Genomic DNA, 17,673 nt, shown 5'->3' with positions numbered 1-17,673 from the left:
GTGTGTGTGTGTGTGTGTATGGACAGTTCAAAAGCCAGTCAACTGCAAAGATTAATTCTAGCCAGTATGTATTGCTTATCATCTTCCTAAACTGTAATTCAACATGCTTATTCTGCAGTGCTATTTTTCTAGAAGAACTCACCATGAACATCTCCCTTGTTCTCTTAAAATGGCAATGGCATACACCTGAGAGGTGCTGGAACTGAGTTCCAGCTTTAAAAAAGTCATCATTCTTAATTGCTTACATTGCTTTTGCTGGAGTTTTGTTGGTCTAATACACACACACACACACACACACACACACACACATACACACAAATGTTGTGAAGCTCCCTGTGATCTTCAGATGCAGGATGGTATACAAATAAATAAAACATACACATCTAGGGGGTTGCCAAGCTTTTGGGGCCGGTGGGCATGTCAACCGAGGAAACAGACACAGGCACAACACACAACACAACCTATTCTGTTGGCAACAATAGAATGCTTCTTTCAAGAATAAACTGAGCAAGAAGCAGGTGGAAGAAATCCTGTGGGCAAATGTCTACCTGGGCACATCTGTGCCCATGGGTCCCACCTTGGTGATCACAGAATACATCCTCTCTTGGGATGTCATCCAGAATGCTGTTACCGAATTTATTTGGCAACTAGTTTCCATTTTTAATATTTTTTTAAAAAAATTGTATGTAGGGCACATTGCTGTAATTCTAGACACACTTAACTCGAAATACGTCCTATTAAACTGAATGTCTTCTGAGAGGACATGTGTAGGATTTCATGGTTAATCATAGACCACTTTAGCCCCTTTCCCTTTACATTTCTGTATATACAGTAATATAGAGAGAGATGATCACTCATTTTCATGGGTAGGATATTATAAAGATCAGACACAGTAGTGGCATATCTGCTGTAGCAGAATCTTTCTCTCCCCACTCCTTTTGCATGTGAAGTGATGTCATGGCCAATTCAGAAAAAGCATTATTTTCCTTCATCACATAGATAAATGGAAGGTGAATCTGGCATGACTCTGAAACAACTAGCAGCTGTGTCTGAAATGGTGGCAGCTCTTCTTTTTTTTTCTTCAATTCTCTGCAAACATGAAAATGGTTGCAGCTGTAAAGTTTGGTTCACACCAGTTATTTACTCAGATTCTCATATAATGGAGTTCTGTTTCCCATACATATCTTCAGCCCTTGACAGCTGGGACTGAATGTGTGATTGGCACATATACAATCTCCTGAATTTTAGAATTCTGGAATGTAAGTGTGATTTTTCTTTTGTTTTTCTTGGCTTCTACAGGCCCAAAACTTGCAGAAAGACTATACATGAATCATGCATGAGCCAGCTAATGAAAAGAAAAAATGACGACAGAAAAGAAAAGTGAATTGACTTACCTACAAATTAATTGTCTGCCTGGGATTCTGTAGGTTCATCTATGTCTTCAGCCTGACTATTCATTTCAACTACAAATTAAATAGTAGTAAGATTATACTTCGGCACATTTTTAATAGCACTAGTAACTGAACTATATCCTTATTTTCAGAGCAATCCATTGCATAAGTACATTTCCAAACATCAATATGTAATACAAATTCATCTGAACTGCTAGCACTTCTATGAGAAGTTCCACACCTCAAAGCCCAATTCACTTTCTTTAAATAGGAATGTTGCTATAATTGCTGTGAATCTGGCACCCTCCAACCCCCAATTTGAAATACCACCTTTGATATTACCACTAATGTTATTTGGTGCAATTTTACATGAAGAATATTCAGATGTTGCAATGTTTTCGTTTCCAATCTCACAAGATTGGGAAAATCCAATAGCTGCATCACAGCAGGACCTGATAGGCAAAACAGTATTTATCAAGCACTACAGTCAAATGCTATATGATGCAGGTCCAGGCAGCAAGTATGCTTCTCACTTTATTTCCTTTATTCTTCATGAGCTCCTTCATCGTCTGACTACTGAAGAAATGCTCTGAGACAGAGGCCACAGAGGCCTACACAGGGATGATTCTCTGAGCTGCTACTCTATGCAGAATAATTTGCACAGGCACCCAAGACATGCTGTTGTTATTATTTTTCCTAACTCCATCAATATCTCACAATGGGTTACAGCAATTTTAATACAATTAAAATAGAATTTTAAAAACAAATTACAGTCACAAGAATAGGGTGGCTCCTATATACCGCATTTTTCTGTTTATAAGACAGAATTTTTGGGACTCAAAATTAAGAAAATGTACTATGCACTATCCAGCTGAACTATTAAAAATTTTAAAAGTTGATGCTGTTAAGGTGCTACACTCAATATGCCAGCAAGTTTTATTAAACTCAGCAGTGGCCAGAGGATTGGAGAAGATCAGTCTACATCCCAATCCCAAAGAAGGGCAGTGCCAAAGAATGCTCCAACTACTGCACAATTGCACTCATTTCACACGCTAGTAAGGTTATGCTTAAAATTCTACAAGGCAGGCTTAAGAAGTATGTGGACCGAGAACTCCCAGAAGTGCAAGCTGGATTTCAAAGGGGCAGAGGAACCAGAGACCAAATTGCAAACATGCGCTGGATTATGGAGAAAGCTAGAGAGTTCCAGAAAAATTCTACTTCTGTTTCATTGACTATGCAAAAGCCTTTGACTGTGTCGACCACAGCAAACTATGGCAAGTTCTTAAAGAAATGGGAGTGCCTGATCACCTCATCTGTCTCCTGAGAAATCTCTATATGGGACAAGAAGCTACAGTTAGAATTGGATATAGAATAACTGATTGGTTCAAAATTGGGAAAGGAGTACAGCAAGGCTGTATATTGTCTCCCTGCTTATTTAACTTATATGCAGAATTCATCATGCGAAAGGCTGGGCTGGATGAATCCCATGCCAGAATTAAGATTGCCGGAAGAAATAACAACCTCAGATATGCAGATGACACAACCTTGATGGCAGAAAGTGAGAAGGAATTAAATAACCTTTTAATGAGGGTGAAAGAGGAGAACGCAAAATATGGTCTGAAGCTCAATATCAAAAAAACGAAGATCACGGCCATTGGGCCCATCACCTCCTGGCAAATAGAAGGGGAAGAAATGGAGGCAGTGAGAGATTTTACTTTCTTGGGCTCCATGATCACTGCAGGTGGTGACAGCAGTCATGAAATTAAAAGACGCCTGCTTCTTGGGAGAAAAGCAATGACAAACCTAGACAACATCTTAAAAAGCAGAGACATCACCTTGACGACAAAGGTCCGTATAGCTAAAGCTATGGTTTTCCCAGTAGTGATGTGTGGAAGTGAGAGCTGGAGCATAAAGAAGGCTGATTGCTGAAGAATTGATTCTTTTGAATTATGGTGCTGAAGGAAACAGTCCCATGAACTGCAAAAAGATCAAACCTCTCCATTCTGAAGGAAATCAGCCCTGAGTGCTCACTGGAAGGACCAATCCTGAAGCTGAGGCTCCAAGACTTTGGCCACCTCATGAGAAGAGAAGACTCCCTGGAAAAGACCCTGATGTTGGGAAAGATGGAGGGCACAAGGAGAAGGGGACGACAGAGAACGAGATGGTTGGACAGTGTTCTCGAAGCTACCAGCATGAGTTTGACCAAACTGCGGGAGGCAGTGGAAGACAGGAGTGCCTGGCGTGCTATGGTTCATGGGGTCACGAAGAGTCGGATACGACTAAACAACTAAACAACAACAACTAGGCACTATCTGTGTATAAGACAACCCTTTATTTTAAACTTCAAAAATTTAGGAAAAAATATAGGCTTATACACAGTAAACTACGGTATATATCATTCATGGGCCAGGGAAAGAGGTGTATCTTTAACATACAGGAGAAACTACAGAATGGAGGTGCTAGATGCACCTCGGTGGAGAGGGAGTTTCACAACTTAGGAGCTGCCAAAGAGAATACCGTCTCCCAGTCTTCCCACCGCACCAGAGCTCCTGAGGGTGGTGGAACTGCTAAGAGGGCTCACACTGCTGATCTTAAAAGTGGAGAGGGTGTGAACGGAAATAGGCAATCTTTCAAACAATTGCAGCCTAAGCCATTTGGGGCTTTTAAAACACTGATGTGTTTGAATTCGGCCATGCAACTCTTTCAATTTGGAACTGGGTTTCTAAATGGAACCCCAGTCAGCAATGTGACATTTGGACCAGTTGCAAGTTTCCTTTCAAGGCCAGCCCCACGCAGAGTGCATTGCAATAATCCGGTCTTGAAGTTCCCAGGCACGGCGGCAGCAGCTTTAAATGGTGTTGCCTGTCCACATTATTGACAGTGACCAGAAAAAATAGAGAATAGGGAGCTGGGCATTTAATTGGATTTATTCATTTAATGGGTTGATTGGTTGATGTACGATGGTGGGGAAGAATGAGTTTTTTTTATTTTGCTTCATTGCAAATCAGGTTTTGTTTTTTGAAAAGGTGAAATTTATACTTTTTAGCTCATTTTCATTTTTAATTATTTTGCTTGAATTTAGTCCTTTACTATGGATTTTCCTTGCACTTTTTGCAGCTGATTTTTATTTGGCAATGTTTATTTTGATACTGACAAGGATACTTTATTTTGTTTAGTTTTCTAGAACGTGGAAATTCTCTCCTTTTTGTTTTGGTATTTGCTGTGTATTTAAGTTGTTTTAACCTATGTTGTAAACCGCTTTAGAGTTTTGTTTAACTACAAGCGGTATACAACTGGTCCAAATAAAAATAAATAAATAAAGAAGTTGAATGCCATACATATTCAGGCAAGGATATAAACTGGGTTTGGCCTTCAAATGAAATTTCATACGCCTTTCATACAGAAAGGTGACTCAAATCTCTTTTCCAATGGGAACTGGAGATGTGAATCATTAGCCGGACAGGGAACTCATGGGCAAGAGAAAGTTTCTATTAAGGCAGTCTAGGAAGACATTAGTCATTTCCATCAACAATACTTATGTTTGGTCCTGTCTTATTTTCAATAGCTGGGAATGGGGATAAATCCCCTTCAATGAGAGACACAGACCAAAACAAACCTGAACTAACACAACACGGCTGAAATCTGATTCTGCAGTCACACCAGTCAGTTATCTGCTTTGGTATTGTGGGCAGTTTCTACTCATATGCCAAGCAAACAGAAAGGGATCGAAATTAAAAAGGAACCTGAGCTCTAACCTTTCTATAGTTCAGGCTTCTTTTATATAGAATGTCCTAAACCTCAGCTCCCTCCCCATAATGCCTATTGTTGCAGTTTTGCAAAAGCAACAAATGCAGTTATTATAATACAGTTATTTGCCATTAGAAAGAATCAAAGACTGTAAATGGACTGTAAAACGCATAAGAGAAACATATGGTCTCTGAGATTTTAGTACTTCTGAATATACTTTCACAGCCTTTCTTCTGATTTGTTCCTGCAGGATTGAATGAGACCTTTCATAAGCTTTAATAACTTGTCCCTATAAAAGTCCTGTACTAATGCTCTGGGAGAAGCTGTTTTGGTACATCCATTGCTGATACTGGGAGTTTCCCTGGAAAGCTCTTGTGTGAATGTTTTGAAATTACCTGAAAGAAATGCACACCTGAATGAAAGTTTAAAAATAAAGAAGACAAAAAAAATGTAAATATGCTGGTCATATGCTATGAAGCATGTCTGCTTCTGAGTCACTCTTGTTATATCAATACACCTGCAAAGAGTCTGTTGAATTGCTTGTGAATTGTTCATCTGTATTCAGCTTTCAAACTTGTCAGGTTGTGTGTGGCTGCAATACTAAACCTTTTACCAGTGGTGCACAGACTTTGTTCAAGGCTTAAATAATTCTGCACACTCTATAGATATGTAGAAAAATAAGTGCTGCATCAACATGGTCCTCAAAGTCCAGAATAGGGCCAACTTTTCCTCCTGCCAGATGTTCCACCAAACTCAAATCAAGGCAATGCTCACATCGAAACCTTGCTGCAGCTGCTGGCCCGATGCTTGATGTCACTGTTCTATTAAATTTCCCTTAATGATATATGCGATTTGGATTGAACCTATTCGTTCATTTTTTATTTGTTCTACAGATTTAAAGGGGGAAGGTGTGCTCTCCCAACCCTAAATCTGTGGCATAAGTTAGAATACATGGGAGATGCAACCTCGGAGGGGAACAAATGTCTCCTCAGACACACTCAAAAGTGAAACATGCATTTTTGTTTCTGCGGTGTTATTACAAAGAGGGCTACTGCAGTAATCTTTCATGAAATCTCTTAGCTTTCCATAGACAGCCAATCTCAACTACATGGAATATTTTCAATACAAGAAAAGAACTTCTCCCGTATAAAAAGTATTATAATTAATGGGTTAATAATACTTTGAGGCTCTCTTTAAGGCCCCTTTGCAGAGCTGCCGATTCATCTTGCCTTTTCTGCCTGCCACTGTTCTACAAAAATGGAAGCAGGGACAGAGTGGGCAGACGAATTCAGATGGCCACTTGAGCATCATGTAAAGGGGGGGAAATGCATTGCCGAAAAAAGAGGGGACAGTATGAATGCATATTTTAGAAGTAGTTGCTGTTCCTTAAATAGAAATGGGACATGGATGGCGCTGTGAGTTAAACCATAGAGCCTAGGGCTTGCTGATCAGAAGGTCGGCGGTTCGAATCCCCGCCACGGGGTGAGCTCCCGTTGCTCGGTCCCTGCTCCTGCCAACCTAGCAGTTTGAAAGCACGTCAAAAGTAGATAAATAGGTACCACTCCGGCGGGAAGGTAAACGGCATTTCCGTGCGCTGCTCTGGTTCGCGAGAAGCGGCTTAGTCATGCTGGCCACATGACCCGGAAGCTGTACGCTGGCTTCCTCGGCCAATAAAGCGAGATGAGCGCTGCAGTCGGTCACGACTGGACCTAATGATCAGGGGTCCTAGGCTCTGTGGTTTAACCCACAGTGCCACCCGCGTCCCGTAAAATATGTTTGCGTACACCAAATGAAATAAAGCACAATAGTAATCATGTAAGTCACCATTCATGCTCAGGAGCAGCTTGAAATACAACCCCCCCCCCCAATGTATTTTTTGTAATGTATCATGCTCAAAATGCAACTACTCAAATTAAATGAAAACTTAGTTATGTCTAAGCCAAAAGAAACTGGGTAAGACGATTACGTGGTTCAACATGTTGAGTTGCCATGCTTTGGATCTTTGGATATCTGCAGCACCACGGAAAATGCGTGTGTGCGGTTAGGGCCTGAGGAGAAATATTCTTCAACTGGGATAATAGCCAAGAATAGACTGCTGGGTGTCTTTTATTCCAATATATATTTTAAGAGCTTGGAAACTACCTATGACATGCAGCAAAAGGACAATCCACCTGTGTTTACAACAAGCATTTATAATGCACATATCTCTGTAAGACAGAACCTCAAACTGACTAAACGGCCCAAAGGTGTTTGGAATGAGCTAACTGAAATGTATGTGTGTGAGTGAGAGAGAGAGAAGAGAGAGACTCTGTTTAGAGATATGGTTGACAGAAAGGAATGATGACATTCTCTAAATTCAAACACAGCTAATTTTAATCCTTATCCTCTAATAGTGGCTGACTTATTTTCAAAGCACACCAGGAGACCTTGGAGCTGGGAGGGAAGAGAGAACAAAAACACGAAATGCTTTTGTCTGCTCGTGCATATTTTCCTCTACGGCTGTGCAATGGAGTTCTTGGCATGGGCATGTCAGAGCTACAATCCTAGGCTTGATTGGTCATGCATTAAGTCCCATTGAAATTACAGTTGCGTAACTGATGGCAGTGCAGCATTCCTTGTGGCTAGCAATTAGTGCTGCCAAGCCGTTGCACAACCCAGGCTTTTAGTAGGCTACCTTTGAAGACTTGATGATATCATATTCTCCCTGCGCATCAAAGGGTGAACTGTAATGCAGCCTTCACTCGTCTGAATGTGCCATTTATCTGGCAACAGCAAAGCTATTTGGAAACTTACTGTCATTACTTGAAATGTTTTCTGTATCACACGGACCTTCGGGTTGCACCGGCTCGGCAGTATGTTTCCCTTTCTCTTCTCCTGCTCCTTTAGAAATGACAAAGGGGGCGGGGGGGAGAACGTGCAGAGTATTTGATTAATGTATCATTCACAGACGGAGTGTCCATTATTTTCTAGTCATAACACAGCTTTATGAATGTTACGATAGTGGTAGCCATTCAGAGAAAGGGCAAAGGTTTCTCTGAAAAGCGATAGCGAGGGAGGCATGGCTTTTTTAAAAAAGAATTACTTCAAAGCTGTTTCAGGATTGTGCTCTTTTGTTAAGTGGGACACTTAAAACCTATGGTGCAGTATGGGCGGCCTGACTTTCTCTTCTCTGATCCTTTCTGAAGAAAATATAGTATGGGATGGGCCCCTAATCACATATTTAAACCTTTCCTCTAAGGGACAGAGTTAAAACTGATGCTCTTGGAGAGAGCCTGCACACTGAGCACTCATACAGAGACTAGAATTTAAATTTCGGAAAATGTAGATGGCAGGCACTCAAGATTTTAATTTTTTTGGCGCCTTGAGGCTGGCTGGGAAGCTCTGAGTGAAACTCCCAACAATGCTAAATTTGAAACATACAGGGAAAAGGCCCTTTTCTGTTTTATACTCTGTTCTTTCAGATTTCCACCAGTCAGGATTTCTGAGAGACCAATTGTTAGCTAATTTCCATGATGGCACTTCTGTATTTTGTGGCAACTATAACGCTTGTGATGCCTACCCTGTGGCTGAGTTATAGAAATCAAGCAATTGGCTGCTAGGCAATCAGCAGAATTTGGAGAGAGGGGATGCAGGGACTGAGCATTTCAAAACGTAACACCTTAAGCACAAATCATCTATCTTTTCTACAGGTGGGACAGAAAAATTGCTCAGGGTCACTCAACTCCATGGCAGCAAGCTTTTGTTGGTTGTTGGGATCCACCTGTCTTGAGAGACAATGGAGAGCATCTCTGGGGTAGGGACAGAGTCAAAATATATGATACAATTCTGTCATTAAAAAAGACACCCAACCCCTTTGCTCCAAGGAACTCAGTGAAGTGCACACTGTTTTCTCATCCACCAATTCAATTTTATCTTGCTAACAACACTGTGAAGTAGGTGAAGCCATGGGAATGATTGACCCAAGGTCACTCAGGGAACTTTAGGACTGCATAGGAATTTGAAACCAGGACTGCCTGGTCCATACAACATACCTTCAGAGTTAAGGCATTAGGTTTTGAGTCAGAGCAATCTCATTATTAAGGTAAAGGGACCCCTGACCGTTAGGTCCAGTCGTGGCCGACTGGGGTTGTGGCGCTCATCTCGCTTTATTGGCTGAGGGAGCCAGCGTACAGACTCCAGGTCATGTGGCCAGGATGACTAAGGCGTTTCTGGCGAACCGGAACAGCAAACGGAAACGCCGTTTACCTTCCCGCTGGAGCGGTACCTATTTATCTACTTTTGACGTGCTTTCGAACTGCTAGGTTGGCAGGAGCTGGGACCGAGCAACGGGAGCTCACCCCGTCGCGGGGATTCGAACCGCCGACCTTCTGATTGGCAAGTCCTAGGCTCTGTGGTTTAACCCACAGCGCCACCCATGTCGCTCTAATCTCATTAGTAGTAGTCTTCTAATAGATAAACTTAACCCACAGCACCACCCGTGTCGCTCTAATCTTATTATTAGTAGTCTTCTAATAAATAAACTTGGGGACGTGGGTGGCGCTGTGGGTAAAAGCCTCAGCGCCTAGGGCTTGCCGATTGAAAGGTCGGTGGTTCGAATCCCCGCGGCGGGGTGAGCTCCCTTCATTCGGTCCCAGCTCCTGCCCACCTAGCAGTTCGAAAGCACCCCCGGGTGCAAGTAGATAAATAGGGACCGCTTACCAGCAGGAAGGTAAACAGCGTTCCGTGTGCTGTGCTGGCTCGCCAGATGCCGCTTAGTCACTCTGGACAGCGCTGGCTTCCGGCCTCTTAAGTGAGATGGGCGCACAACCCTAGAGTCTGTCAAGACTGGCCCGTACGGGCAGGGGTACCTTTACCTTAATAAATGAACTTGAGACAGCAGCAACAAAATCCTGAAATTCTCTGATTTTTTAATATATTTTTAAAGAAATCTTGCAGTGATTTTATTTTTGTAACATATTCCTTCCTTCATCTTGTTTTTTTATTATTATTGTTCTTCTTCTTGACCCCCTGCTAAATTGCATATAAACATCTTTGTGTTCAGACTTTCCCTGTCAGTGAACTTCTGGAATGGCAACTTGGCATGCATGTTAAAATTTCAAGACTTCTCCTGAGAATTCTGCAGAGCAAAGGAGGTTTTCCCTTGGTGTTTGTTAGACACCAATGGGCCTAAACTTCCCAAGCGCTTGACTCATCACTGTCGTTCACACTTGACAGATACAACTGTGTCACTCTATTGTTGAATCATCTGTATATTTTCTAAAGGATCTGTCAAGTTCAAGCACACATTTAAAATCACCCACTGAGTTTTCATTGGTTTTTAAGATATATGTATATTTGTTAGTTACCTTTGTGACATAAATTCTCTAGGTGATGTGAAAACCACTGAAGTGGTTTGATTAGTATGAAACTATTAATTGGCCATGACCGAAAATAATAAAAAATATGAAAGTGCTCAGTTTCTTTATACATTTTTAAAAGCTCGGGAAAAGAATGCTTAGAAGTGCTTTATAAAAATAACCATCTTGCAGTGGGGGGGAGCTGTCAGGTTTCAGATGTTTGCTACTGAGGCTCCCTCAAATATCTAACGTACGTATGTTTGGGATATATGATAAATATCCACACCACATCCCTGCCTGACAGCTGATGCCTCACTGTTCTGTGGCAGCTTTCTTTGAGATGCTGCCTGTTAACCAAGCAAACTTGGCATGATGTGACAGGTAAGCGCCTCCGCTCCCCAATTTCGCTCCCGTTCAGGGATATCTAGGCGTGCTGATGTTGTCAGGACTAAAGAGGCTCATGTGAAGTTCATAAGCATTGCCTCAAGATTGCCCATTAGCTAGTCAGCGTGACTGGCTTCTCTTCAACCAAATGAACTTTTCTTCTGCTTCATGCACTTGTGACCCAGGTAGCAGCAAGATGCTTGGATCGAGCCAATGGTTGTGAGGTGCGGCACATAAATGTTGTTGTTAGTGCTACCACTGGGCGAGAGGGACTGGCATAGTTCACCTATTGTGTTAATCAGCGGGCAGCATCCACTCTGTTGGCATCCTATCTTGCCTATTTTTTGTGCTAAAAAAAAGGTAAAGGACCCCTGACAGTTAAGTCCAGTTGCAGACGACTCGGGGGTTGCGGCGCTCATCTCGCTTTATTGGCCGAGGGAGCCAGCATTTGTCCATAGACAGCTTTCTGGGTCATGTGGCCAGCATGACTGAGCAGCTTCTGGCGAACCAGAGCAGCGCACGGAAACGGCAGTAACCTTCCTGCTGGAGCGGTACCTATTTATCTACTTGCACTGGTGTGCTTTCGAACTGCTAGGTTGACAGGAGCTAGGACAGAGCAACGGGAGATCACCCCGTCACAGGGATTCGAACTGCCAACCTTCTGATCGGCAAGCCCAAGAAGTTCAGTGGTTTAGACCACAGCGCCACCCGCGTTCTATTTTGTGCTTACAAGCAGGAAAAAAATCAGGTAGGATGTGGGGACACCAAAAGGAACACATACCCACAATTTCATTAATATCAGTGGTTGAGGGGTAAGAAGGCACATACAGAGGTATGCCCCCATCTGCAGGCCACCTCTTCCCTGTGCAACTGCCCCCCTCATTCTTCCATGCCATCTGCCATCGGGGACTCTTGAGGGGAGCAGCTAAAGGACTGCAAATCTCTCCAGTTTCCCTTCTCCTCCTGGGTTTTCAGAAGGGTGGTATATAAGGGGAATTCTGTGTGTGTTTTGATTAAGTAGAAGAAGAAGAAGAGTTTGGATTTGATATCCCGCTTTATCACTACCCGAAGGAGTCTCAAAGCGGCTCACATTCTCCTTTCCCTTCCTCCCGCACAACAAACACTCTGTGAGGTGATTGGGGCTGAGAGACTTCAAAGAAGTGTGCCTAGCCCAAGGTCACCCAGCAGCTGCATGTGGAGGAGCGGAGACGCGAACCCGGTTACCCAGATTACGAGGCTACCGCTCTTAACCACTACACCACACTGGCTCTCTAAGTGGTCTATAAATCTTCCTAAAGAAAAAATAAATATCATATTTTGGTGATTTTATTAGGCCTGCTTATTTTTGAAGTCTGTTGATTTCACCTTATGTTTCTCCTTATGAATATTTGTATTATTCTATGTAAATAATTATATGCTTCAGGTTAAATTAGGTCAAACAAAGCAAATGTATTAATATGACTATGAAGGTTCATAGCTGCAGGCGCACTCCTGAATACGTGTCGTGGAAGCTGCTCATCTGTGTACATGAAGCTTCCGCTTCTCTAGGTACAAGAACTGGTCCAAGCATTTCACTGGCACTGTGCTAGAAAATAGTTCAAGGAAAGGAACACCTCTGAATAACTAAGGCTGCAATCTTCACCCCATTTACCTAGCAGCCCCATTGAATTCAATAGGATTGAGTAGATATGGTTAGGATTGTGCTGTTGGGATATGATACAACATGGTGGGTGCCAACGCAGAATGGCATTCAGCATCTGAAATGTATAGCATTCTTTCTTGTGCAGACCCTCCAAGTGCCCCTATTTTCCATCCTTCTGAAAAGCCAGGAGGAGGAGGAAAACTGGAGAGATTTGCAGTCCTTTAGCTGCCCCTATTTTCCAGATTTACAGAAACCATCCTGGTTTCTGATTTGATCCCACAATGTCCTCTTTTTCCTTAAGACGTCCCTATTTTCATCGGAGAAATGTTGGAGGCTATGGAATTATGCGACCCCAGAGTCAAGTAACTATACAACCTTTAGAAGACATCTGAAGGCAGCCCTGTATAGGTAAGGTTTTTTTCCAATTTTTAATGTTTTATTATGTTTCTATATACAGTGGTACCTCGGGTTACATACGCTTCAGATTACATACGCTTCAGGTTACAGACTCCGCTAACCCAGAAATAGTGCTTCAGGTTAAGAACTTTGCTTCAAGATGAGAACAGAAATTGTGCTCCGGCTGCGCAGCAGCAGCAGGAGGCCCCATTAGCTAAAGTGGTGCTTCAGGTTAAGAACAGTTTCAGATTAAGTACAGACCTCCGAAATGAATTAAGTACTTAACCCGAGGTACCACTGTATGTTGGAGGCCACCCAGAGTGGATAGGGCAACCCAGTCAGATGAGTGGGATTATAAATATTAATAATAATAATAATAATAGATAGCACATCCCTATTTTCGTCAGAGAAATGTTGGAGGGTATGCTTGTGATTCATTCTGTACTACTGCCAGCATAAGCAACAGCCACACAAAGGAAATGCTGTTATTTGGCCCAAATGACCGCTTGTATAACAGGACAGCCATATTTGCTTTGTGAATGACAAAGTGTCATTATGAGAAGTGATGTGAGGACTTGCCACACGGAGAAGTTGCAAGTGAATCAAAGCAAAATCATTTGCTGTGGGTGGCAAGAAAAGGAAGCACTGGCCATAAGATCAGCAGGCTTTCCATGACACTGGATCTCCATTTATATCCATCTCCCTTTTGCTCCTTCTGCCTTGCCCAGTGTGTGTGCGTGTGTAGAAGGGCGAAAACAGAAGCATTTGTTATTCTGACATGCATGTGAAACAGGTATTATCCCAAAGCACTTTTTTCCTGCTGGGCAATAAAACTGTGTGCCACAGAGAAATGAGTCCATTCCACATAAACAGCAGAATCTGATCAAAACAAGAAGTGCCTTTACAAGCATTTTTATTCAATTTTTCTTTCTTTCTCTCTCTCTCCCCTTTTCAATCTTGATTGCTACTGCTTGGAACACAAACAAGATGCACATTTCAGGGCCACCCCGCTAGGAGATGAGAGATACCGGAATACAGTTTGCAAGATACCACTTTCAATTACCATTTCCAATTGCATTACTGACAGCCTTGATTATCATAAAACTTCCTAGGTGGGTGATATTTCTAGAAAATCAGTACTCAAAGCCAGCCATGCAGTATGAGGAGGCGGCTAGGATAGTGCACAAAATTGCTTCCAGACAGGTTTTAAAATAAATCCTGCAAAGATTTGCTGAGAATCTAGGGCATCCTATTTTTTAAATAAAGCATTTAACCATATCCCCCACACATACAAATAACCAACAAACAACACCAACACCCATATGCACAGTAATAGCTATCTGCAGTCCTAAACCCACTTACCTGGGAGTAAGTCCCATTATATTCAACAGGACTTACTTCTGAGTATGCATGGTTAGGATTGTGCTGAAAATCAATGCATACACACCTTAGATTTTGTTCACGGGGCAAATAATAAATTTCAATTGCCCCAAAGTAAGTTTCTATGGCTGTAATCCTATATATACTTAACTAGGTCCCACTGAATTCTCTATTGTTATGATTATTATTTATTAAATTTCTATATCACCCTCATCTGAGCATCATAGGGCAGTTTAAAATACAAAAATACATAAAATAGCAGCAAACAAAAACAATACGCCCCATACCGTTTGTTATGTACTGAGTTGAATAGGATCCAAACTGAAGCAGTCTGATTGGTCCTAGAACAATAGGATCCAAATTGCAGCAGTCTGATTGGTCCTAGAACAATAGGATTCAGAATGCAGCAGTCTGATTGGTCCTAGAACAATGCAGCAGTATGATTGGTTGGCAGGAACCACCCAATCATGCTCCAGATATAAGTGAATCCACAACCTGATTGGCTTACAGTAGAATTCCAGAATTTGCCAGTCATGTGCAGCCCATTGTGTAATTAATGTATATAAAGCAGATACTTTGAGGGGACATTCATTCATTCCTCCTCACCACTATGAGCTGAATAAAGAGCATGAAATCACTTTGCGACTCTGAGTATATTTCACCGTTTAAATTGTTTAATTATCCAAAGGCTTGGGAGAAGAGGAATGTTTTTGCCTGTCACATAAAGATATGTAACAAAGGAACCAGGCAAGTCTTCTCTAAATTACATGAAAGGACTGGACTCTGTTGCAAATATTATTACACTTCTTGCTTTTAGCTCTGCATACAGCAAATGTTCAGAAAGTAAAATCCTAGTGAAAAGTTGAACTTTTAAAAATACTTTCTTTTTTTTCTTTTTTTTTATTTTCTTTTTTTATTAAATTTATTATGATCACATACATTTACACATACAAAGAGAAAAGATTGTACCATAAAGCAATACAGTACAACAGCACTTTAAAAACACATATACCTAAAAGTTATAGAAGAAAAGAAAAATTCTACAAAAAGAAAAAACAAATTCCAATCATACCCTTACACACATTTGACTTCCATTAACCTCAGCTTTGGATTAAATATTCTACATTATTCTTCTGCAGTTACTTTCATTTTCCTTTACATGTCGTAGGAGTTAACCTTCGTCTACTGTTAAGTTGTTAATTCTCAAATTAATCTCAAGATAGCTTATGAATTTAGACCAATCATCTGTCTTTTTAATAAAACTGTCCCGCCTAACATATTGTGTAAGCCTCGCCAATTCCAGGTATTGATACACTTTCACCTGCCACTCTCTCATTGTTGGTATTATTGGAGATTTCCAATTCTTTGCTATTAGTATTCTTGCAGCAGTGGCGGCATACTGGAAGAAAGTCTGATCTGTCTTTTTTATTTCCTCCCCAATCATCCCTAGGAGGAACGCTTCGGGCTTCTTGGGAAAATTATATTTCAAGATTTTCTTTAACTCCTCATAAATTTGTCCCCAGAAACCCTTCACTTCCTCACAGGTCCACCAAACATGAAGGAAAGTCCCCACCTTATCTTTACACCTCCAGCAAGTGTTATCTACTGTTCTATACATTCTCCCTAATCTTGCCGGAGTCAGGTACCAGCGGTACATCATCTTGTACATGTTCTCACGTAGATCAGCACATACAGTAAATTTCATCCCTTTCCTCCATAATGTTTGCCATTTGTCGTATCCTATCTCATATCCTAAATCTTTATTCCATTTAATCATCACCTCTTTAATCAACGCTTCCTTATTTTCACTTTCCAGCAATTGCCTATACATTTTAGACAGTAATTTGTTGTTACTCTCCAAAATTTCCACTTGAAATCTAGATTTATTTTCTCCCATACCTATTCTCTTATGTTCCTTCCATATTGCGCTAACTTGATATAGGTGAAACCAGTCCTTAATTTTCTCTTTCAGTTCATCCTGTGGTCTTAGTTTCCACCCTTCTTCTGATTTAATTAATAGATCTTCATACGTCCACCTTTTACCTGTCATATTTAGTTTCTTTATTTTAATTATATCCACGGGTGAGAGCCACCAGGGGGTATTTTGTTCAATCACATTTTTCTTCCTGTTCCAAACTTCTATGAGTGATCCTCTAACTATGTGATTATGAAATCCTCTATGGACTTTGTCTTTTCCCTGCCAAAGGTAGGCATGCCACCCATATCTTAAATCAAATCCTTCCAGATCTAGCAGTTCAGTATCATTCAAGGTAGCCCATTCCTTTATCCAAAGTAGGCATGCCGCCTCATAGTAAAGCCTTAAGTTTGGTACACCAAAGCCCCCTCTTTCCCTGGGATCCGTCAAGTATTTAAATTTCACCCTGGGTTTCTTCTCTTGCCAAATGTATTTAGTCAAGACCCTTTGCCAATTTTTAAAACAGGTGGTACCTTTTATAACTGGTAGGTTCTGAAACAGGAATAGCAGTCTCGGCAGGATGCACATCTTAATCGATTCCATCCTCCCGGTCCAGGATAGATTCAGTCTACGCCAGGTGTTCATGTCTTTCTTAATTTCCTTCCACAATTTATTGTAGTTATCCTCTACCAAATTAATATTCTTTGGGGACAACCAAATTCCCAGATATTTCACCTTATTTACTACTTTAATATCCACCTGTTGTTCTAACTGCGATCTTTCTTGTGTTGTCAGGTTTTTCGTTAATATTTTAGTTTTCCCCCTATTTAACTTAAATCCAGATAATTTACCAAAATCTTCTAAGAGTTCTAACGCTCTACTGGTAGTTTCAAGTGGATTCTCAAAAAAAAAGACCAGATCATCTGTGTAGGCTTTTAATTTGTATTCTTTCTCTCCAATTCTTACTCCTTTGATACTCGGGGTCGCTCTTATTTTATTTGCGGCTGTTTCTAACACTAAAATAAACAATAAAGGTGACAGGGGACAGCCCTGTCTTGTGCCTTTCATAATCGGGAAGTATTTGGACAAATTATTATTAATAATCAACCTGGCCTGCTGCTCTGTATAAATCGCCCTGATACCCTTCAGGTAAGGACCCCTTATACCCACCTTGTCAAGTTTTTGTAACAAAAATTCCCAAGATACGCGATCGAAGGCTTTTTCTGCATCGACAAAAATAAGGGCCGCTGGTACATCTGGTCTAGCCTCCAAATATTCCATAATATCTAATACATGCCGGACATTGTCTCTCAGTTGTCTGCCCGGTAAAAATCCCATTTGGTCTCTATGTATGTATCTATTTAATAATTTTTTGAGTCTACTTGCCATAATCTCTCCAAAGATCTTATAGTCACAATTTAAGAGTGAAATTGGCCTGTAGTTTTTTATATCTGTCTTTTCACTTTCATTTTCAGTCTTGGG

At 41.2% G+C, this 17,673-nt stretch overlaps 1 protein-coding gene and 1 long non-coding RNA gene across 12 annotated transcripts in view; one reads left to right on the top strand and one right to left on the bottom strand.

The window, feature by feature from the left end:
* MACROD2 (mono-ADP ribosylhydrolase 2) overlaps nt 1–17,673 on the bottom strand; it is a 993,596-nt gene that overhangs the window by 12,207 nt on the left and 963,716 nt on the right. For 7 of the 9 annotated variants that reach the window (XM_083495642.1, XM_083495644.1, XM_083495643.1 and 4 more), the window contains 2 exons: nt 7,932–8,018; nt 1,395–1,463 (listed from right to left, as the gene is read on the bottom strand). In XM_083495642.1, coding sequence (XP_083351768.1) covers nt 1,402–1,463; nt 7,932–8,018 — 149 coding nt within the window. In that variant the 3' untranslated portion in view covers nt 1,395–1,401. The remainder of the gene's footprint in view (nt 1–1,394; nt 1,464–7,931; nt 8,019–17,673) is intronic. The other 2 variants (XM_083495646.1, XM_083495640.1) reach the window with 1 other exon arrangement.
* Nucleotides 1–17,673, top strand: part of LOC310703456 — an 82,003-nt gene that overhangs the window by 32,436 nt on the left and 31,894 nt on the right. Inside the window, exon 2 of one of the 3 annotated variants that reach the window (XR_014524144.1) lies at nt 12,802–12,908. The exons of the other annotated variants lie outside the window; for them this stretch is intronic. This is a non-coding gene — a long non-coding RNA (uncharacterized lncRNA). The remainder of the gene's footprint in view (nt 1–12,801; nt 12,909–17,673) is intronic. 3 annotated transcript variants of the gene reach the window in all.

Source organism: Podarcis liolepis, assembly GCF_965112155.1.
Source record: "Podarcis liolepis genome assembly, chromosome: 3".
NCBI lineage: Eukaryota > Metazoa > Chordata > Lepidosauria > Squamata > Lacertidae > Podarcis > Podarcis liolepis.
This window is presented reverse-complemented; position numbering and strand designations above follow the sequence as displayed.